The sequence below is a fragment of the Colius striatus genome, chromosome 2 (genome assembly GCF_028858725.1).
Source record: "Colius striatus isolate bColStr4 chromosome 2, bColStr4.1.hap1, whole genome shotgun sequence".
Taxonomy (NCBI): Eukaryota; Metazoa; Chordata; class Aves; order Coliiformes; family Coliidae; genus Colius; species Colius striatus.
In genome coordinates, this window is record NC_084760.1 from 104,287,281 (window position 1) to 104,310,151 (window position 22,871).

Below are 22,871 nucleotides of genomic sequence, written 5' to 3' on the forward strand. Positions count from 1 at the left end.
TGAAATACAGGATATTTAGGTATCTCTTTTACAAGTGTCACTCCAAATAAAAGTCATCTTTTAAGAAACAAAACATAGTAAGATATACCAAATTACTCATGGGAAATGCAGGTAACTGAAATCAGCAATTAAGATGGTAAATACCATCTCAGTGGAATTCAGTGGAATTTCAGGAACCTAGCCTCCAAATGTTTTTGTAATCCTTTCTGTCAAAATAAATTGGGGCACATGTTCATAAAATGTCATCTAATAAATTGTGACAATGTCACTGAGAATACTAATAAAAATAGAATATTAGCCATATATCTTCTAATCAATAGCAAAGAGATCTAACACTCCAACTAACCATTTTTTCATTTTATTAATTAATATTTCATAGGCATGCTGATGGGTCAATCAAGTTTTGGGATGCCTCAGCAAGTAAGTGTTTTCACTAGAGATTTTTTTCCTGTACAGTAGGAGTTTTTTAAACTTACTGATTTCTCTAATGAAATGTAAATGTAGACTAATCGTTCTCTTTGTTTACTGTCTCATGTAGTCAGTAACTCCACAGGAAACTTTTATTTGGAAGTAACTAAAATGAACATTTTTTCTTAGTTAATTGTTTCACTGTTTTTTTTACCACCTTGGTGAAAATGCACTGGTAGTCCAAGGGCCAGCTAGAATGGAAAAAATTGTAAAATATTTTCCAAGCACATTAATGAGCATAGAGATCCACAACAGGCAAATACATTCATTTTTATTACAATTGAAATTCAGTACGTTATTCCTGTCTTTTTAAACAGGAGAGAGGAAGGTATTTATAAGACATCAGCTCCCCATAAATTACAGTGTCTGAAAAGGAGACCTGGAACCATGTGCTAATAAAACAATCTAGATGTTTGTGAAGAAAGGCATGAGAACAGTATAGACGCTTCTCTTTGGAACGTTGAACAGCCCTGAAGAGTCTTAGACTGGTTTACATTTCTCTTCAGTTAACAGATCAATTGCATCTGATGGCCTACACAGCTAACAGTGAAAAATGCAGTAAGACTTCAGATTAGAGGGGACTACACAGAGTTAGATGCCTTAATTAATCTAATTGTGACTCACCTTACTCTTGCTGCTTAAAAGCTGTCTGAAGCAATCTTGGAATCATTATCAGTTATCTTTGAAAACTTGTGGAAGACTGATGAGATTCCAAAATGCTAAGGCATGTGTGGGTGGGAACAGATGCGATGTATATGTTTAAAAACTAGGAAGAATGGTATTTGAAGTGTCATAGATATTCAATTTCAGTTTAGGACGGGGGTGAGATGGAGAGCAACCCGAACCTGATTGATTCCACGTGCTTAAGTCTATTCAGCATAGATCTGTCAAAAAGAAATCCTGTTAAACACTTTTAGTTTCTTCCTAAAAAGAGGTAAATAGACCTGTTAAGAGAGAAACTGCAAGTATGCTACATCTTTATTTTAAAATGGAAGGGAAAGAATGCTATAAATAAAGTTTTCCTAACCATATGATTAGCATTTGCAGCAGTGTTTTGGGCTATTGACTAGAGTATATGCCAGTGAAGTTTGAAAGCAACACCAAGACAGTTGGAAGAAAGTCGTAGAATCACAGAATTCTAAGAATGTAAGATCAAATTAAACTTACAATTGGGAATGATACCGCTAATCTTGAAGAACATCCAAGGAAATTTATTTAAATATACAATCAATGATTTACAGTCAGAACTTATCTTTGGGAAAAAAATTGGAGGCCTAATGTACTGTAGTGTTGCACAAAAATCATTTGGGATAAGTGGGAATAGATGTAAAACCAGTATGGACTAATCCTTTCACAACTTTAAACTGTAGTGAGCCCTCACTAGAACAGTTTTAGGAAACATACTGTCAAGAGAAATGATCAGAGGGGCAGTGCTGAATGATCAGACAGAAAAACACAAAAATTGGGAAAAGCTGAGACTGAAACCTGACAACACAGGTGCGAGGCCATAGATCTCAAGTGTTATAAGAAAGGAAAGGAGCTTGACTTTGTGTACCATTGATAGGTTTAAATTGTGAATATGGCATATGTAGCTAGATGTTGTAACAAGATCCCTAAGTACAGTCAAGCCTTGAAGCTGTGAAGGCGTAGTTTATTACTGAAGCTTAGTATATGTCTCTCAGGAAGAGTGGGTTTTGTGGTTTATTGTTTGTGGAATCGGGGCAGGGGGGAGGGGTTAATACTAACTGATCCTGCATTGGACAACTGATGCACTCTATGGGCAGAGTCTACAGTTATTCAGCGCTTCTACTTAGCCCTCTTTTGTTGAATAAAGTGACTTAACTTATGAAGAGAAATCTCTAAATTGAAAAAAAAAAAAAAAAAGAGAAAAATCATCTGTTAATATCAAAACTAATTTTATCTCCATTTGGTTTGTTCCTAGTAACGCTGCAAGTCCTCTATAAGCTAAAAACAGCCAAAGTATTTGAAAAATCACGGAATAAAGATGACAGGCCAAACACAGATATAGTCGATGAAGATCCATATGCTATTCAGATCATCTCATGGTGTCCAGAAAGTAGAATGCTGTGCATAGCTGGAGTTTCTGCACACGTCATTATTTACAGATTCAGCAAGCAGGAAGTGACGACAGAAGTCATTCCGGTAATTAGCATAACTGTGTTTTAACTTCATATGACTATTGTAGCACTGTAATACTTCATTGTCTTTCCTTTTATTAATGAAATGGACAAAACCAATTGCTTCAAAATGGAGATGTATTTTTGTGAAGTAAAATTAATAAATTTTGTAATTTGGCAAAAGTGAAAATTGCACACCAAGATTTTGCTTTTCATTGGCTTTTCCAGGTTTTGCACTGATAATAGTATGTATCCAAGCAAATACTTGGTTGTATCAAAGATAATATGAAGACAAAAGTGAGTTAGATGCAGACCTGAAGAATTTTCAAAGCTTTGAGTTGATTCCTTTTTAATTTTCCTTGATTCCTAATAGTTACTATTCTCTTTTGGCAAAACTTCTACAGTATCTAGAGCTAGAAGAGTAGAAACATGCTAGACATGCCTTAAGGACTTTGCTGTGTTACTGTTTTATTCTATATAAGATAAAATAACAATTACAGGAGTTTGAGAAGTCTTTTTTTAAATCAGACACATGCATGCAACTTACCTGAATGTATGAGCTGAAAGCTGATTGCAAGCCATTTAATTATGAAATGTTGCATGTTCTAAGTAAAACATAAATCATACTGTAGTTGCTCTTCTGCCTCTCTTATTCTGACCTCTTCAGGTAAGTCTTAGTTAAGGAAATGAGGCATATTTTTTCCTATCTCGTGTTTACTTATGAGTGAATAGTTTTTCTGCATGACTTTTACAAATCAGCCCCTAGCAAACTATTCTTTGGTACTAGGAATGCTTAAAAATCTTACTTTATACTGCTTCATTTAAGTCCATGAGTTAAGTTCTGCTTTGCAGATGATAATAAAAGAGTGGAAGACCTTTTTTTTTTTTCTGCTGTTGAAGTCCAGCAGAAGGAAATCTGAAATCATGATGAACTCACAGTTCTTTAAAGTGTATGGTCCAGTTTAGTGTAACATCAAACATTGAACTAAGTCCTATGTGTACAGAGCTACAACAGTATAAACTTTAGCTGTCTACATGCCTCAAGCTCTTGTTTTTATTTCTGAGCTACATAAAACAAGTCATCTTTGTAACTGAGAATTTGCTATGTGGACGGAATGATAATTAAAAGTATCCAATACCGAAGCTTTTCCAGATATTAAGCAGCAAACTTAATTTCCAAAACTATTGGGGAATAAGTTAGATTTTCAAGTTTGAATTATCTTCAAATATTGTCTGTAGTAGTTAGTATGATCATTTCTGTAGACTGCATATGTGTGTTTAGGTTGTAACGTTCATTAAACTACTGTTATATCTTGATGGAAGAGTCCTGGATGTAGCTTGTATCACGAGTATCTTCAATTCTAAGTCACTTTCACATCTAGTATTCTGAAAGACAAAAGTTAAAGATGGAGTTTTTTACTTTAATTTACAGATGCTGGAAGTACGTCTGTTATATGAAATTAACGATGTTGAATCTCCAGATGGTGAGCAGGTGCCACCTTTACCAACTCCAGGAACAGGTTCCAATCCTCAATCCATTGTTCCCCAGTCTCATCCATCAACTAGTAGCAGTTCATCTGATGGCCTTCGTGATAATGTCCCATGTCTAAAGTAAGTATATTCTGTTATACTTCCATTATATATGAAACTTTACAAGAATGTGAATGTGTGTATTTTTATATTATCATAGAAATGTCATTTTTAGTGCAAATGCTTTATTTGTTATTGCAACATTTTCCAAATACCTAAAATGTGAACTCTCCTTTAAGAAATTAAAAATGAAATCTTACTTTCTTTGAACTTGATAAGCTTTTTTTAAAAAAAACTCTTATGAATGTTTGTGGGTGAAAATTAAGGGGCAGGGTAATGAAGGTGATACTGTTGTGGGAGTTTGTTACTGGCCACCTGATCAGGAGGAGGAAGTATATGAGGCCTTGTACAAACAGTTGAGAGCTGCCTCACAATCACAGTCCCTGGTCCTCATGGGGGTCTTCAACCACCCTGATATTTGCTGGCAAAGCCACTCAGCCAACCACATAGTCATCACTAAATATCATCACTAAACATATGAAGGAAAAGATGGTTATCAGGGGGAGTCAACATGGATTCACCAAGGGGAAATCCTGTCTGACCAACCTGGTAGCCTTCTATGAGGGCATAACTGACTGTCTAGATGAGGGGAGAGCAGCAGATGTCATCTACCTTGACTTCAGCAAGGTTTTTGACACTGTCTCCCGTAACATCCTCATCAGAAAGCGCAGTCAGTGTGACTTGGATGAGTGGGCAGTGAGGTGGATCAAGAGCTGGCTGAATGACAGAGCCCAGAGGGTGATGATCAAGGGCGCAGAATAAAGTTGGAGGCCTGTGACCTGTGGGGTTCCACAGGGATTGATTCTGGGGCCAGTCTTGACGACCTGCATGAGGGGACAGAGTGTACACTCAGCAAGGTCACTGATGACATCAAACTGGGAGGACTGGCTGATTCCCCAGAAGGCTGTGCTGCCATTCAGCAGAATCTTGACCAGCTTGAGAGTTGGGCAGAGAGGAACCTCATGAGGTTCAACAAGGACAAGTGCAGAGCCCTGCACCTGGGAAGGAACAACCCCATGCACCAGTACAGGCTGGGGATTGACCTTCTGGGGAGCAGCTCTGCAGAGAGAGACCTGGGAGTCCTGATTGATAATAAACTGAACATGAGCAGCAATGTGCCCTTGTGGTCAAGAAGGCCAATGGCATCCAGGGATGCGTCAAGAAGAATATGGCCAGCAGGTTGAGAGAGATTCTCCTCCTCTTCTCCTCTGCCCTGGTGAGATCTCATCAGGAGTACTGTGTCCAGTTCTGGGCTCTGCAGCTCAGGACAGGGAAGTGCTGGAGAGAGTCCAGCACAGGGCCACAAAGATGATCAGTGGACTGGAACATCTTCCTTATGAGGAAAGACTGTGGAAACTGGGGCTGTTTGGTCTGCAGAAGAGGAGACTGAGGGGGGGGATCTCATGAATATTTACATATATCTAAATAGTGGATGTCAGGAGATTGGGACATCCCTTTATTCTATTATATCTAGCAACAGGTCAAGGGTTAATGGGATGGAACTGGAGCAGAAAAAGTTCCATTTAAATATAAGAAAAAACTATTTCACTATGAGTGTGAGGGAGCCCTGACACAGGCTGCCCAGAGGGATTGTGGAGTCTCCTTCCTTGGATGTCTTCAAAACCCATATGGACATGTTCCTGTGCAACCTGATCTAGGTGAACCTGCTTCTGCAGAGGGTTTGGACTAGATGATCTCTAAAGGTCCCTTCCAGCCCCTACCATTCTATGACTCTTACCTTCTTCGGGTAACTTGGGTAACTTTGACCTATTTATAGCTATTGTGCTATGGATAGGTCATGCTTTTGAGTAAACATTTTGAAGAGCTGGAATATAGTTATTTGAAACCTTAGTCTCCTTTGAAATGAACAGGCAATGTAATATTTTGCAGGTCTCCTTAACTTTAGACTAAATATGTTGAGCAAATTTCACCTGTTGGTTTTCCAGAGACTTAGGTTTTTAAAGCCAAATCAAAAGCAATGAAAAATACGTAAAAATGAGATGTAGCTCTCTTTAGGCGTGTAATCTTTTTTTCATAACTCTCCAAGGGATCATTGTGTTCTTGGGGGAAAAAAAACCAAAATATCTATGTTCCATTCTCATGTATCTTGGGTTTTTTATGATGCCTCATACTGCTGGCAGTGTAGGTTTTTAGCCAATTTTCAGATTTCTTAAATTAGGAGGTTTTTTCCCTTAAGATTACTCCTGTGTGAACTTTAACTCATTTAAGAAGTTAATGGTAAAAAGACAAGCTTTTTTTTTTTTCATTCTTCTGGAGGGAGTGCATTATGAGGTCTCTGAACCGTCCCCTTTTCCTTCCAGAATCTACACTGAGCTTCCTTATCAGATGTAAAATTAAGATATATGCGTTGTTTGTGTTCTGAAGTTTTAAGGTCTTAGGTTTTAATTCTTTGAGTGCATCCATCCAGGAAATAACTACTTCTCATGTGCTTTTATTTGGGAGTTCTCATATCTTATTGATTGTACTGAGTTGTAGAAGTGTCTTTCTAAAGACAACTGGACAGAGTAGAAAAATTGGAAAATTGATAATTTCTGTAAACTACTGGGAAATCAAAATATGTATTAATGAGAATGAATGGGTAAAATAAGAGGAATTTAGAAATCAGAGGAGTTTATTTTATGTAACATTTTTTCACCTTAAAAGATGAGATACGTTATCCTTTCTGTGGGACATTTGTAAGTTTGCTTATCAACATGCAAGCAAAAAACTTTCCACAAGCTAAAAGTCCCCCATTTCAGATTGATTCAATACAACTGGTCAACCCTGCTTTCTTTTTTTTTTTTCTACTGAACCTTCATTTTTTTTTTCATTTGTCTTAACTATATTCTGCTACAATTTCACTTTTCACTACACTTCTTTCCTATGCACCCCTCACTCCCTTCCATTCTCTGAATAAAAGTTTTCAGGAACTGAAAATAATGGTCATATTTCTTCTAGGCAGTGACTGTCTTTATTCAAGTCAATACAGCATGCTCATGCTTTATGCCTTGCTTTGAAAGGAGAAATTAAGCATTTGTGATCATTGTTGAATTAATTTTAAATTAGACAATGAATCAAAAGGACCCTTGAAGTGAGTGACTAGTTCCAACATGGTGCTTTTTTTGGGTTGAAATTTTTATTGAGATTTTTTCAAGTTTAAGTTCACTGCAGTGTAGAATTTAATGAATTCTGAGCCCAAAAGGGAGAAAGGAGACTGTGGAGAGTCATAAAAAGATACCATGTTTTGTTTACTTTGCAGAGTTAAAAATTCTCCTCTCAAGCAGTCTCCAGGCTACCAAACTGAGCTAGTTATCCAGCTCGTGTGGGTGAGTGGAGAACCTCCTCAACAGATAACTAGCTTAGCAGTCAACTCGGCATACGGCCTGTAAGTATATTCTATGCAAATTGTTCATTATTCTGTTAAAGTCGTTTAAAATTACCTACGTTCACATGAACAACACAGGCAATTGATCTCCTGTGCTAAAAAGATAATTCCTTTTGCATCATGGCAGATGCTGATTTGTTTCTTATGTTACCATCAGTATCACCCTTCCTCTCCTGTCACTGTACAGCCAAGAGTAGGTGTCATTTAAGGCTCTGTCAGCTTGTCAAGTCCAATGTCAGTGATCTAGTATTGGGTTTTTCTACAAGAGAAAAGTTATAGTGCATTCTAAAATTCTAAATTTACAAATATGCATAATTTAGGGTACTCATAAAAGTTGTTCAGCATTTTAATACTTCCCAGCAACAATTACCAAAATAACACTTCACCAACATTTGATTGGCATTATCTTTTCCTTCCACTTCTCTTTCTCCAGAGTAGTTTTTGGAAACTGTAATGGTATTGCCATGGTTGATTATCTCCAGAAGACAGTGCTCTTGAATCTAGGCACTATTGAACTGTATGGCTCCAATGATCCGTATCGTAGGGAACCACGATCACCCCGAAAAACTCGACAGCCATCTGGAGGTGAGTAACCCAAAACTTGTTTTAACCATCTATGCTTTTCTTTTGAGCTTATCTTGGTTATTTCTGTATTAGTGTGTATTCTCTGAACACAAGCATACTTTCTCCTTTGTGGTTTCCTCCTTTCTTTTTGATTTGGCCCTAATGTCATTATACCGCAGATTTATATATCATGTTTCTATAAAAACTCTTAGTGGAACCTACTGACACTTGATATGGTCACTTATTTTTCAGTGTAATGTTTGTTTTAACAACAAGCATGTAGGAAAACATTATCTGTGTGAATAGATGTAAGTATGAATGTACAATGGATTTATGCATTTTTAACTATCAAGTTATAACACAGCATGAAGAAGCATGTAATTCTGTTGAACTTAGTACTCATATAACATGATTGTATAAACACGTTAATGTTTACAGACAGCCAATGTATTTGCTGGAATCTTTGGGCTTCCTATTTTCATCTTTGACTTAAAATGTCACCAGTAAGCTAAAGTATATTATTTGTGTATACTGTTGTGTTATGTTTGAGATGAAACATTTGATTTAAAATGAACCAAATAAACTTTGAAATACAAACTGGTAAAATAAATCTCTTCTGAAAAATGAACTTTGATTTTAAGAATGAGCTGAAGCATGTTCCTTTGCAGCTGAGAAAGAAAGTGACTACTCAGTCAAAATGCCAAGCTTTTTATTGCCAAAAGCAAAAACTAGTGTTTTAAAACTTTCTCCTCCTTGATATGAGGTGGATACTTTTAAGTTGCTTTTGAAGAGATTTGAAGACAGAATGATGAATGTCACCACTGCCTCAAATGTTTATTTTTTTAAATTAAAAAATAATTAATTTTTAAAAAAAAACCCTTCATAGTGTAGTGTTGATTGCTTTATTTTAAGAGATCCAGAGTAAAGTTCAGGTAAGTTGTGTAGGTAATATTTTATTTAAATACAAATGGATGCACTAAGATGTATTTTAGTGAATCGTTGGCTTAAGAGAGATATCCACTCAGCAGTGGTCAGTGTTTTTCAATACCAGTCTAAAAGTCATGCACATACAGCAGAACATACATAGTTGGTATCTTGTCAGATAAAGTATTCTCTTGTAATAAATAAAAAACTTGGTTTAAAAAAAAATACTTTTTGAGAGAAAGTAATAACTTTATTCGTTGACTCCATCAGTTCCCCTTGTGAATAAAGGGCTTAAATTCTACTTCATGCATTTAGATTATAAATTGCCTTTTTGGAGTGTTAAACATTACTTTATGTTCTTGGCTTTTTTTATTTTAATGTATTGGATCTGCATAACTGAGGTACAGATGTATGTCAAAGATATTAGTTAATGAACTTCTTTTTGCTCATGAATGTTTTTCATGAAATCATGTATTTTTTTGTTCATCTTACATTTGAATACTAATGATCTGCATGGCAATAGCATTTTATAAACCTGATTATAGAAGTTACTCTGCTGGCTTTTCTATCTCAAATGTACTGTTAGTGTCTCCGTCTTTCCTTTTTCATTGCTTCATAAAGGTATGCTGACTGTGGCTTCTTGCATGTGCGGCCTTTCTAACTTATATTCAGAGTCTGTGAAAAAGCTTCGCACCTCTTATATAAGTAAGTCATCTCATGGCAATGAAATGTTAACATCTGAATTTCTTTTATTTACTTGTTCACTCACCGTAAATATTTTTGTTAGTCCATTTAAAGTAATAATTTTACTTCTAGAAACTGATTTTAATCCAACACATCTGTCCTATTTCTTGTTCCTGGAATTTTTAAAGAAACTTGAAGGGGAAAAAAAAAAAGTACAACTGCAGTAGTCTCTGTATTTTGTGAATTGGAGTAAATATCAAAATCAGAAAGAGAGTGAGTCTTAGAAGTTACTGGTGTCTACAGACCCGAGGTCTTGCCAAGCTTACTGTTTTATTGAGATCTCAGGCTAGAAGCTTCCCTTGCTTTGTCCCCTTTCTTACCAAAGAAGCTTCAGAACTCAATTTGTTTTATTATTAATAATAATATTTGGCATTGTAAAGAAACAACATCTCTGTTACAAGTGAAAATTTACTTCTACAAAGATGTTGTTCATAGGCATTTAAGGGTGGAATTGTTTGTGTGTTGTGCAGCTGTGGAGTTCACAAGCAGTTCTGAAGTTCAGGTGCTGATGAGAGGTTGACCATCAGCACTATGATTTGAGGGCTTCTCTGACTTTCCATTATTCATAGCAACTAAGAATTTGGAGGACATAAAGCTGATTTTTTTTTTTAAAAGCATATTTTTCCCAGCATGCCAGTTTTCTCCAGCCTTTGGCAGAGGTAGGTAACCTCACACCATTTTTTTTAATGGAGAGTAGAATAAAACTAAACTAAGGCAAGAATGACCTGGAGTTAAAGAAAAAAAAAAAAAAACACAAAAAAAACCAAACTTGAGATTGCAGTCCAATTCTGTTCTCTTTTTTCCCCCAACAAGAAAAAAGAATACAGCCTACCCTATTTTTCTGTATAGTTTTCCATCCCCTGCTGCCAAGGGAGAAAGGGAGCTAGACATTAAAGAAATGCTTTCACCTTAAGAGATACAGAACTGAAAACCAGGATCTGCCACTGATTTATTATTGTGAAGGGAATCAAAAGATGGGCAGAAGTCCAAAACTTCTCAGAAGCGAACTGTTGTAAAGCTGAATTTACCTGGACAATTTACCTGGAAAATGTTAAAACAAGTTTTGTATGGAAGAGTTAATTTCTTTACCATGTAGCAAATTCTTTCCCTCCACCCGTTCCATCAATATCTTTGTTATCTGGAGCTACAGTCTTTTTAAAATAATTGGAAAAAGTTTCAGTAGGGTTATCTTTTAATAGTTGTCATTATTTGTAGTTGTTTCAGTGTATGTGCTGCCCAGCCTTCGGTAGCTTAAATAATAAAGCATTATAACCATGTAATTTTAAACAAATCTGTTACACTAATGAATTATCCTTTGATATATTTCTAGGAATGGAACTATAAAAGTTAGTTGAACACTTTGAGATTTCTTGAACATTAATACCTGCTTTTACTATGTTCAGGAAATGCAAGGAACGTGGGCTTCCTTGATTTTGTTTTGAAAGACACACCTTCATTGAATTCTTTACATGGAATCACAGAATGGTAGGAGTTGGAAGGGACCTCAAAAGATCATCTAGTCCAATTCCCCCTTGCTAAAGCAGCTTACCTGCAGCATTAATGTGAGGACCTTCTGCACCCACAGAAAGAACTGCATGAGTGCTCCCTGAAGTCACCTGGGCTATCTAAAATTGACAATAAAGTGGTTTGGGTCAACCCACATTTGCCAGAGGAACTCACACAAAACTGTTCTTTAAAACATTTAATACATCTAAATGTGTTTTTCTATTAATATGACATTAGCTACTATACAGTTCTAAACCTCCAGGAAGTCTTAGTACTTAGTTTCTAAATCTTCCTAGACCAAGTGCTTATGTATTTAATGTGGTGGTTTTAGAGAAACTGAGTGTATAGAAGCATTTTCTTTGAGACAACCATAATGTAATTTATAAGAAGCCATACTAGTCTATGCATGGATGAATAGAAATTTTTAATTACATTAAGGTCAGAATGCAACATAGCAGTGTATTGTTATTGTACATCATATCCCAAATCTGATATAACTGCAAATTATTTCAGTGTAGAGGGAAGTACGAAAACACAGTTATCTGCTACATTATCACTTCAATAAGTTTTGCCCAAAAAAGGGAGTAACAATTATTCTTTCCTCATTAAGAACCCTGCTATTTTGTATGTTCTAGCATAAAACATCTATTTTATAGATCATCAGTATCTGCTTACATGTTTATGAACTAGTAACTGGTATGTCCTGAGTCAACCAATTAAAAACCTAGAAGACTGTTTTAAAAAGTCCATAGAATTACATATCTTCTAAAATATGAATGGAAACATGAGATTTTTCCCTTCACTTGTGTTGCAAGAATATGATGTGTGTTTCTGTCATCTTATTTTTTCTACTCAGAAAAAGAAATTCAGATTCCCGTCTTAAAGCAGCATCTATTTAGAGACAAGGCTCTCTACACTAGCTAGACTGTAAACTGTCATTTCAGGCTAGCTCAACAGATACAAGCTCCCAGTTGGGATCGTGTTTTGGAATTTATCAGTGATTCATACCAGGTATATTACTCACATGTTTTGGGTGGAAATTTATAGTCTGTGAAGCATGCAGTATGTGTTTTGTGAAGGCCTGCTAGGCAGTGTCATCAAGTGCCTGTCAAGGGTAAATACGTACCTTCAGATGATAATAATGGGGGAGAAAAAACAGCTTTGGCATTGTAGTGGAAGATACAAAATGTATAAGTGAAAATTTTATAGTGTGAAGAAAACTCTATAGACAGTGGAGTCTTAAGCCGTTTAAAGACCTTTGCTTCATATACTGTTTAGTAAGTATGACAGAGGCCATTAAGAAAGTAAACAGGTACCAGATTATGAAACAATCTGTAATTCTATGACTAAAGACCAAAACTTGTGGATAGCTGTTAGATTTCCTTCCTTAGCATATAATTAAGTTTACCCAGGACACCAATCTTAACTCTTTTGCAACTTGGTATTGGTGGGAGTTAAAAGAGCTTACGCAACTTCTCAACCAGTACAACATAATAAAACTTTTTATAAGTTAGTGTTTCTTCTACCAGGGGCAGTTATGGTTTCTGATAAAACAGAATCAGTTCTTCAATCTGTGTGTCTTTTTTTGTTTGTTTTGATTATATATCAAAAAGTCTTTTTTTGAATGTAATCCACAAGTGATTCAGACCCAAGATTGACACAAACTTGAAGAAAATACTGCCTACAACTCTTCAGGGGTTACCCCTTCTAGTTGTTTTCCTGATCCTCTTTCTCCTTGAATTGGATCTGGATGTGAACTATTTGAATTCTTAAATGTCAGCTAAGCCAGACGAAATCAGGTTGTATGTAGGCTTTGCAGTTCTGAAATGGAAACTCTTTGATCAATTTGATTTTGTAATCTGTAGCAGGAGAGATGTTCTAATGCCAGAGCACATACTGCTTCTGTTAGGGTTTTAAGATGAACAGCAGTAAGGACTTTTACACCAGTTTCTTATGTCATAGACTTCTTAGTTCAGAGGCTTAATTCAGATCATTCTTTTTATTCTCTGGTAAGTTTAATCAATAATTCAGTCATAGCTAAAATTACTTTTTGTCTATTCTTGTCTTTTCTTCTGTCTTAAATAGCAGCAGGGATGGCTATACTTAGATTTCCAAGGTTTATGTGCCATAAGGATTGTTGAAATGGACACTCAGTCTTTAGTGAGATTAGTCTTACCTAATGCATAAAATTAGTGCATGGTCTTAGGATGAGAGAACATTTTGGGGGCTTTCTGTTGGATCATTTTATCAGTTATTCATTAAGATGTCTATTAAATCATAGCCTCAAGTCTTCTTAGAAATCAAGCATACAGGTGTGTGATTTCATTCTTAGCTGAAGACTATTCCTGTTAATGCAGGAATTTTCATATGAAAATTAGTGTGAGAAGTTAAACTCTTCCTATGCTTTGTTAAAGAATTATCCCACAGTGCTCATTGAATTTGCAGATACAGATAGCTAAATAAACTAGGGTTTTATTTCTCCTATGTAATGGAAAGGTATAGCTTCCACCTGGGATTTCACTATACACTTTAGAAGTAAAATGAGTTAGGTTGGTTAAATGACCAAGCCTTTAAGGTCATTCAACAATTTCACATCAATCCTAGTCATTGAGTTTTGAGGTTCAAGCTGTACATGATCGTAATAATAAAGAGTATTTGCATAAATGAAGCTGTGTCTGAATGCAACATAGTTTTAATGTCTTCTACAATGATACAGTATTTCAGGAGAACCCTTTTTTCTTTGAATCATTAACTTCTGGTTTAGTATTTGGAATTTGTAAAGCTTTGAGAGAAGATTAGTGCTGTTCCTATAGGTTCTTTTTTTATCTGTTCACAAATTTGTACAGATGCGCTAATGAATGTGTAGTATACAACTGTATAAACAGGCTTTGCATGTACAAGCCCTCGTTGCTTTATCCATTACACTATTTTAACTATTTGCATGCATGCAAAAATTACTGTTCAGTTTGTTAGTATCATATCATGGAACTCCTGAGGGAAAACTTTATGTAATAAACTTAAGCCTGCTTTATTAGCCTTAAAATATGGATACATTTTGCTTTTCTTAATCATGGACAATCTTGACAGCAATTTCTTATCAAAAAGGAAAAGATAAGAATTCCTCGTATACTTCTAGTTGAAGGTATGGAATACTATTTAAGACCTTTGTGAGGCAGTTTCAATCTTTAGCATCTGATTGTGGACTCCTCTATTTCCTTCACTGGAATGGAAGGATTTGAGATTTGACAATATAAGAATTTAGTGGAATTCTTCTATACAAGGAAGAACTCTTTTTGTAAGCATCCTAGAACCTAAATTCTGTAGGTGACATCAGTAAAAAGTTTTGGTGGAAAGTGTACTTGCCAATGCAACACTAACTACGAAGCACATCACTATAACAGTGGGAAAATAACTTGTGAAAGGGTTCTGTAGTTTCCCATATCATATGGCACATGTAATGGTACTCTTCAAGATTCTCTTTCATCTCACTTTCTTCTGCAATTACGTTTTTAATACAGCTCTAGAATTTTTTTAAGACAGAATCAATATATACAGCATGTAGATAATTAATTGATCTGATAAGTCTGTCTTGCTGAAAATATGGTGGTTTTCACTGAAAGTTAATAAGGAAGTGTATTTTGTAGAGAAAACTTCAGTAGGAAAAAGTGATTCGTCAGTCACTGTGGGTATTGTCCAAATTAAAAAGTAGTCAATAACGTTCTCTCAACTATCTGTTTTTTAGTTAAGAAACTAAGTTCCTAACTGCAGTGCAAGAAATTAATAAAATAGCAGCTGTATTTATTATTGTTTTGTTTATTGTGTCCCAGCAGGTCTTTGTGATATTAATGAAGGTACAGTGGTGCCAGAAGACCGCTGCAAATCGCCCACTTCAGGTAATCACAACTTTCTCTGATCTTATTTGCCTGGAAGTTGGCATGCTTTAGGTCAATGGTTACTAGTTAAGTAATTATGTAAAACCTGGTGTCTTCACAAACTGTTTGAGCTATTATAATATTTGCTGTGTTGCACAGCTGCATTTTTAAAACAAAGCTGATTTAAGAGATGCAATAGGAATATGTCATAAAGATGAGAGAAGAGAGATATCTGAAATATTTCTGCTTCAGGGAACGTACTGCACAGTGGAATTTTGAAACATGGGTAAGAGATGCACAAATTCCTGTAATACTCCATGTGACTGTTTCAGTCATCAAAAGTGGTGGAAATTATTTCTGTAGAAAGAGCTAGTTTACTTTTACTTCCACATAAGTGCTAAATCACCATTTTTCTTTGGAATCAGAGGTCTTCAGAAAATGGCATCCTTACAAAGTAAGAGTTCCTTACTTAACACTTCCTCTTCTTTTTTTCTTTTAGTTGCCACTACTGTGCATGAATATTTCAAATGAAAGCTTCAGTAATATGTAATGCTATTTAGTATTTCATTTAATATTGAATAGGTGAGAATACAGCCATGTAAATATGTATTACTGCGCAACAATAGATAGTATTCAAGAGAAATATTTCATGTAGTAGATAAAAATTTGTTGCTTAGCTTCCTTATTACTCTGAGAACTTAGAAAGTAGTACGTCACTTTCTTTCATTCAAAGCTGTACTCAGAGTAAAGGACAGAATTTCAGGTTTACTCAAGTGTACCTAAAGTAGTACGTGTACTCTTGCAATGTGTAGAGCAAAATGTTCAATTGATGTAAGAATTTAAAGATAGATTCCTTTCTTATTGGAGCCTGTACATTTCAAAGCCAGTTGAAAATAAGACAAGACAAAATATCCTGTGTGTAACTCTAGTATAAACTTTAACATAAAGTTTTGTTTCTGATTTGACAACTGTTGTTTATTGATATTTATCTTCAATTGTGCACAACTCTCATCTAGATCAGTCCAATGTAATTTTCTTTTTTGCTAACCCTTTTTTCAGGCAAAATTTTGCTGGAAAGTTTAATTTAGGCCTTAACTGAGGATATGGTTTCATGGCAAGCTTACATAAGGCTAAATATTGGCATGCCAAAGCTGTCAATTTCAGCATCATTTTTACTGCCATTTTTAATGTCTTTAGAATAAAGTACATCTTTCCAATTTCATTTTTAAACATCAGGACCAATGTCTGTAAACAACTTGCCATACAGTGCTGCAGTTGCAATAAATCACTCTCTCTTTCAAGAATGAGGAGAACTATCATTCTTACTAAGGTATTTGAATTTGTCCCACTTAAAGTCCTGGATAAGTCTAGCTTCTGATAGACTGCTATAAAACGTATACAAGAAAAGCTCATGAGTTGTAAGTCTTAATCCATATCTTATTTTTATTCCCCTGTTGCTCCAGCATCACTCAAATATTAGCCCAAATGACTTCCAATTGATATTTCTAAAGCTTAAAATGCTATTTCATCTGAATTGAAGGGTTTATCTCACGATTAGTACTTGAGAGTAAAACTCAATTTACTGTTTACACCAGCAGTGCAATGAAAGCAAGCTGGAAGATGAAAATCAAGGTTTATATGGAAAAATTCTGAATTTAAGTTTGCCTCTCCTCTGTCTGATTACTTCCCTCTCTCCCTCTTCTCTTGGTTGTGTTAGCTGAAGTAGGTTAGCAATTAATGCAATTTGGATATTTCTTTAAGGAGATCAAAAAATGTGGCAATTTAGAATAGATGGAATCAAATTTCCTGAAAGGAAACAGAATTAATGGTAAATTCCTAATCCTACAGAAGTAGAAAAAAATCTCTAGTTTGAGTTGATCAAGGAGATTATTTTGAAGTTAGTTCATATTAAAATAAAATCTAGAAGTTTGGAGAACAGAGTATTCTGCGAAAAGAGTATGCAGTAGTCATACTGCATATGAGAATATGCACAATATATACACACCCAATGCTAAAAGAGAAAGAAGTCTAAAGTATCAAAATAGTGAATGGACAAAAGATTGAGGGGGAAAGCCAGTGTTGCATTCCTTGTAAAACAGAATGTTCAAGTAGTGAGGCTTGCCATGCCTTCCTTCCCTCAGTTCTGTCCTCTCCTTCCAGCTCTCGGTGGATGAGAGAGAAGGTTCATGCCAGGCATCTTCATTTTTGTTTTTGAGAAAGATACTAAAAGGCACCTTCCTGATAGAGAAACAGTTTGGTGATATTTATGAAGAGAGCTGCAGTTCTTTGTTTCCTTTAGGTTTTATATCTGGAAAGAAGCTTGAAAATGACCTTCAGTTTTTAGAGTTCAAATAGAGGACATTTTGGAGAAATCAGCTGTACAATATCAGTGAGCTTGGGATGCAGGACAGAGACTGGATTTAAATGAACTTTTTCCAGTGTAGAGTCTCTCTATTTAGAAGGAAAATACACTAACACTAAAAGTTTTCTTTCCTTAAAGATTGGAGGATGGGATCTTTGGATTGAGTGTATCATTGGCATTGACTGTCACATTATGATCTGTAAAACAGAAGCCACTGTTCTGGCTGAAGTCTGCATTTGCTTGAATGTTCTAAATCATAAAATCATAGAATGATAGGGGTTGGAAGAGACCTTTAAAGATCTTCTAGTCCAACCCTCTGCTGAAGCATGTCCAACTAGATCAGGTCACATAGGAACACGTCAAGGCGGGTCTTGAAAACCTCTGAAGAAGTAGACTCCACAACCCCTCTGGGCAGCCTGTGCCAGGGCTCCCTCACCCTCACAGAAAAAATAGGTTTTTTCTTATATTTAAATGGAACTTTTTGCATTCCAGCTTCTTTCCATTACCCCTTGTCCTGTCACCAGATACAACAGGAAAAAAGTGATACCCCAACCTCCTGACATCCACCATTTAGATATTCGTAAATGTTAATAAGATCCCCTCTCAAATCTCTTCTTCTCCAGACTAAACAGTCCCAGCTCCTGCAGCCTTTCCTCATAAGGAAGTTGCTCCAGTCCCCTGATCATCTTGGTGGCCCTGCACTGGACTCTGTCCAGCACTTCTCTATCCCTCTTGAGCTGAGGAGCCCAGAGTTGGACACAGGACTCCTGATGAGGCCTCACCAGGGCAGAGAAGAGGGGAAGCAGAACCTCCCTTGGCCTGCTGGCCACACTCTTCTTGATGCATCCCAGGATGCCGTTGGCCTTCTTGGCCATGAGGGCACATTGCTGGCTCATATCTAGTTTATTATCAACCAGCACTCCTAGGTCTCTGTCTACAGAGCTGCTCTCCAGGAGGTCAATCCCCAGTCTGTACTGGTGTATGGAGTTGTTCCTTCACAGGTGCTGGTCAAGATCCTGCTGAAAGGCAGCCAGGCCTCCCAGTTTGATGTCATCAGTGACCTTGCTGAGGGAACACTCTGTCCCCTCATCCAGGTCATCAATAATGATGTCAAAGAAGGCTGGCCCCAGAACTGATCCCTGTGGAACTCCACTGGCCACAGGCCTCCAACTCAATTCCATGCCATTCATCACCACCCTCTGGGTTCTGTCATTCAGCCAGTTCTTGATCCACCTCACTGTCCACTCAACCAAGCCGCAATGCCTGAGCTTTCTGATGAGGATGTTATGGAAGGCAGTGTCAAAAGCCTTGCTGAAGTTAAGGTAGATGCCATCCACTGCTCTCCCCTCATCTAGCCAGCCAGTTGTACCCTCATAGAAAGCTATCAAGGTAGTCAGACAGGATTTCCCCTTGGTGAATCCATGTTGACTCCCCCTGATAACCATTTTTTTCCTTCATAAGTTTAGTAACAACATTCAGGATGAGCATGAAAGGTGTTACATCACCTTTCCAGGGATGGAGGTGAGGCTGACCAGCCTGTAGTTTCCTGGGTCATCCTTCTCACCCTTTTTGAAATAAATCTACATCTTCCCTTTTTCTGTGCCCAGATGAAGAGAAGTGGAAGCAAACTTCCATTAAACTTATTCCAGTAGGTGATTATACAGTTGAAAGGGACTAGCTGCCTATGCAAATTAAGAAAGTATCCTACAGTTTTAGTAGCATGGGACAAGAGAACTATTGTGAAAAGGCATAGTAACAATCTCCTGCCTTTTCTACAGAAATGAAGTGGTAACAAGCTTAGGTTCTGGGGGCATTTGTTAACCATAAAACATTTTTATTTTACATTTCCACAGTATAACTAATCTCAAGTGTCAGCACTGGCTCTGAGTTGTCTGTAGAATAGTTGAAGAACTGTTGGCCCAACAGTGACTTACTGCAATGGAGAAAAAAAAAATATATCCAAAATCTTGATTGTTTTTTCTTGCAGCAGTGTTCTGTGAATCATTATTTAGGTTAATCTTTGTGTCTGGAACCATGATTAAGACAACAATCTAGTTTTGCAATGTAAATCTTTTTCAGTGAAGGAAACTTGCTCCACAGTGCAACATTGTACCGTGCAATAATTTGTGGTATAATTTGTGATTAATCTCAGTATGACAGAATTCCCAACATAACATCATGAGTTATGCTTTGTAGTATCCAGAACAAATACAGATGATACTGTTATCAGTATTTGATGTTTTAATACTTCTTTGGAACTTTCTTAAAATTAAAGCTTGTATTAATACTTTGGTTTTATGTCAAAGATATGTTCGTATATCCATTTCATTCTGTCTTCACTCATAGGTTCGGGTTCACCAAACAATTCTGATGATGATCAAAAAATGAATAATTTTATAGAAAAGGGTACAGTATTTTTCTTTTCTATAATCTTATTTTTTTCTTCGGCTCATCTTTGACACACTTAGATTGATCTTCTTTATTAAAATATTATTTACAGTGAAGACCAAAAGCAGAAAATTTTCCAAGATGGTAACCAATGACATAGGTAGGAAACAGAAAAATTTTGCTCTGTTCCAATCTAGTGCCTTACTCTATGCAACACTAACCCAGCAGCAAAAAAAAAAGAAACCCAAAAATTTCAATGCATTATTAATTTTTCATTCTTTATGCTAATTGGTAATTCTGTGGGCTGCTTCTGTACTAAATAAACTGGGCACAATTTTTTTAAAAAATCAAGGATATTGGTGGTTGAAATTCTCTGATTTTACAATTGCACTTCTCTGTTTTCTGGATGGGTGAAATTCTAATCCATACTAAGAGTTCAGTCTATGCAAATCACAACATTATTCCACTATTTTAGCAAAAATACACTCTCTTTGAGAACATGTGGATGATTTAGTTTCTTTTTGTGTTGCATTCATAGCCACATGGTCAAATTTCCACATGTCTATGGTCAAGATAGAGGTAGTATTGTGTTTTCATTTAATCATCTGGAAGAGGACTTGGTCATATATATAAGTACATCCCATTACTGTTCTCAAACTGTATTTACTTTTCTGCATCCGTCAGCAACATAGTACCCTACCAGCTCCAGACTTGTGTCTTAACAATTTGTCAACAAAATTGCCTTGGAATATGTTGTATACAGGTAGATTGAACCCTTTTATTATTGCAATGAAAATTAACTGCTTCTGACAACTAGGTCTTCAAATAAATGATGGTGGGAGGCTGTATGATTTAATTTTGGGAGAGGGACTCTTCTTCCTTAACTGGGATGTAGTCGTTTTGATTTCAGCATCACTGTGTTCACGGTTTGGGGTGCTTTTGCCTTCAGTATGTTAGTATATCATTCTGAGAGGATTTCATTTTCTCTGTTTTTTGCTCACATCAAAAGGTCAAAACTACTTTAATATAGTAACACTGTTTGCTAAGCTACTATTTCATAGGTTGTATGGAAGCATAGGTTAAGACTAAGGAGGAAGAGATTTCTTTTCCTGTAGTCTCCCATTGATTTGCTTTTTGGCATTGTAACTTTTATCTCTAACCTTTAATCCCTTGCATTGTAATTCATTCATTAAGAACAACAATTCCAAATTCAATGAGAGGAATATGAGTATGATAAAGTAATCTTTGGAATCTGAGGTACAGAATGAGAAAGAGGAAAAAAAAAGTGCCCTTCGCTCAGTACAATGCAGAGATCTCCTTGCGTTTGTAATAAACATTAGGGAAGATGCATTCTGAGACAGTGAAAGTCTGAATAAAATGTAAGGCAGTAAATGTCTGTATTATGTCAATTTATCTGCAATATAAAAAGAGAATAGTGTTTACATAAGTATTGATTAATATGTTCTCATAGAGGTAATTCAGGCTAACTAGAAACTTACACTCAGTTCTTCTAATGACAAAACCAGCACTTGTGCATGTTGTATCAGTGCCTATTGATGAGGTAGTGTTTCCATTTTGTCCCGAAGCAGTCTCTTCTGAACTTAAGCTTATCTTATGCAGGAAAACATAGTATGTTTGAGTGTGACTTGATTGTTTTTTCACCTTTTTCAGAGTAATGTTAAAGTATTTATAAAACATGCTAATGACAGTTCTGTAAAACTCTTGACACCTGTTTCAGCTTGAAGCCTTTCAACTGGAAACATTGTGAGAGTTTTACATGGCTGAAAAGGCAAAACATTTATTTACAAGTAATGCATTCTTCATGGTTTAAGTTGTGGAGTTGAGACAACAGTCTATTCAACATAGTGTCTGCTGGTCCACCTATACTGTGATTTGTGCAACTCACACAGTTCATTGGAAGTTTAAAGAAACTTAATTATTTCTTCTGCACTGCTATTTTTGAGTGTTTGATGCTCTGCACTGGTTTTCTTGGGTTTTTGGTTTTACTTTTGTTTTTTTCACTGCCATCTGTTCTGTACCTTATGTGGCATGTTTTATGTGCATGGCTCTTTCTGAACTTACGTTCTAAACTCTTCCACACAAGTGAAACATCTCCTCTTTGGGGTTAGTAATTGCATGGTTTTGTATTTCATTGTTTTAAACTGAATCATCAACCAAATGTTAATGGACATTAAGTTTGTAAAATATTGAATGTTTACTTACTGTCATTAACTTCATGTTGTATGAAACAGATACTTTTACCATCAACTGTGTTCACATGGGTGCATTTGATGTATGTAGCATGGTTGTAGCTCTTTGCACTGGCATATAGTACAATCAGTTAAAATTCTTCCCCTTCTTTGTCAATGTGTGAAATATGACCTGTCAAATGGATTGTGAAACAGAACAAAAATTAAGTTGATCACTTCAGTTCCTGTTAGTATCATTCTAGTGAGTTTTGTCACATGGGAACAGTGAGTAAGGGAATACTGCTTGTAAAACATGAAGTAATTTCATTTTGGTGATGGAGCTATAAGGTGGTAACGTGTAATAAATGCATTTAGAAGTATGAAGCCATTGTCAATTTAAGCACTTCGTTGAAACATATGTAGACACATATTCATTTCTACAGATTTCTATCTGTGACAGTATCAAAGATTCTTTTTTCATTAAAGGATCAAAAAAATCTAAGACTGCAACAATAGAATAAATAAAACATAAGTGCTTCATGTCCCAACACTTCGACTTTGCCATATGTACTGTTATAGATCAGTTGTTGTCTTATTTCTTCTTTTTTTTCTGAGTACTTAGTTGTGAATGTTCCATGCTAAGGAATCAACTCCTACTGTGAATATGTTGCTTTTGGATTACATTTCCCTTTGATTTGCATCAGAGGTGAACTTTGCAGAAGTTACAAATACCTTGGATGT

The 22,871-nt window shown here is 36.0% G+C and overlaps 1 protein-coding gene across 9 annotated transcripts in view; it reads left to right on the forward strand.

The window, feature by feature from the left end:
* Positions 1 to 22,871, forward strand: part of STXBP5 (syntaxin binding protein 5) — a 109,193-nt gene that overhangs the window by 65,451 nt on the left and 20,871 nt on the right. For 3 of the 9 annotated variants that reach the window (XM_061991667.1, XM_061991665.1, XM_061991670.1), the window contains 8 exons: positions 380 to 420; positions 2,411 to 2,631; positions 4,039 to 4,217; positions 7,456 to 7,581; positions 8,015 to 8,166; positions 15,147 to 15,212; positions 19,900 to 19,959; positions 20,054 to 20,101. In XM_061991667.1, the coding sequence (XP_061847651.1) occupies positions 380 to 420; positions 2,411 to 2,631; positions 4,039 to 4,217; positions 7,456 to 7,581; positions 8,015 to 8,166; positions 15,147 to 15,212; positions 19,900 to 19,959; positions 20,054 to 20,101 (893 nt within the window). The remainder of the gene's footprint in view (positions 1 to 379; positions 421 to 2,410; positions 2,632 to 4,038; positions 4,218 to 7,455; positions 7,582 to 8,014; positions 8,167 to 15,146; positions 15,213 to 19,899; positions 19,960 to 20,053; positions 20,102 to 22,871) is intronic. The other 6 variants (XM_061991671.1, XM_061991673.1, XM_061991672.1 and 3 more) reach the window with 4 other exon arrangements.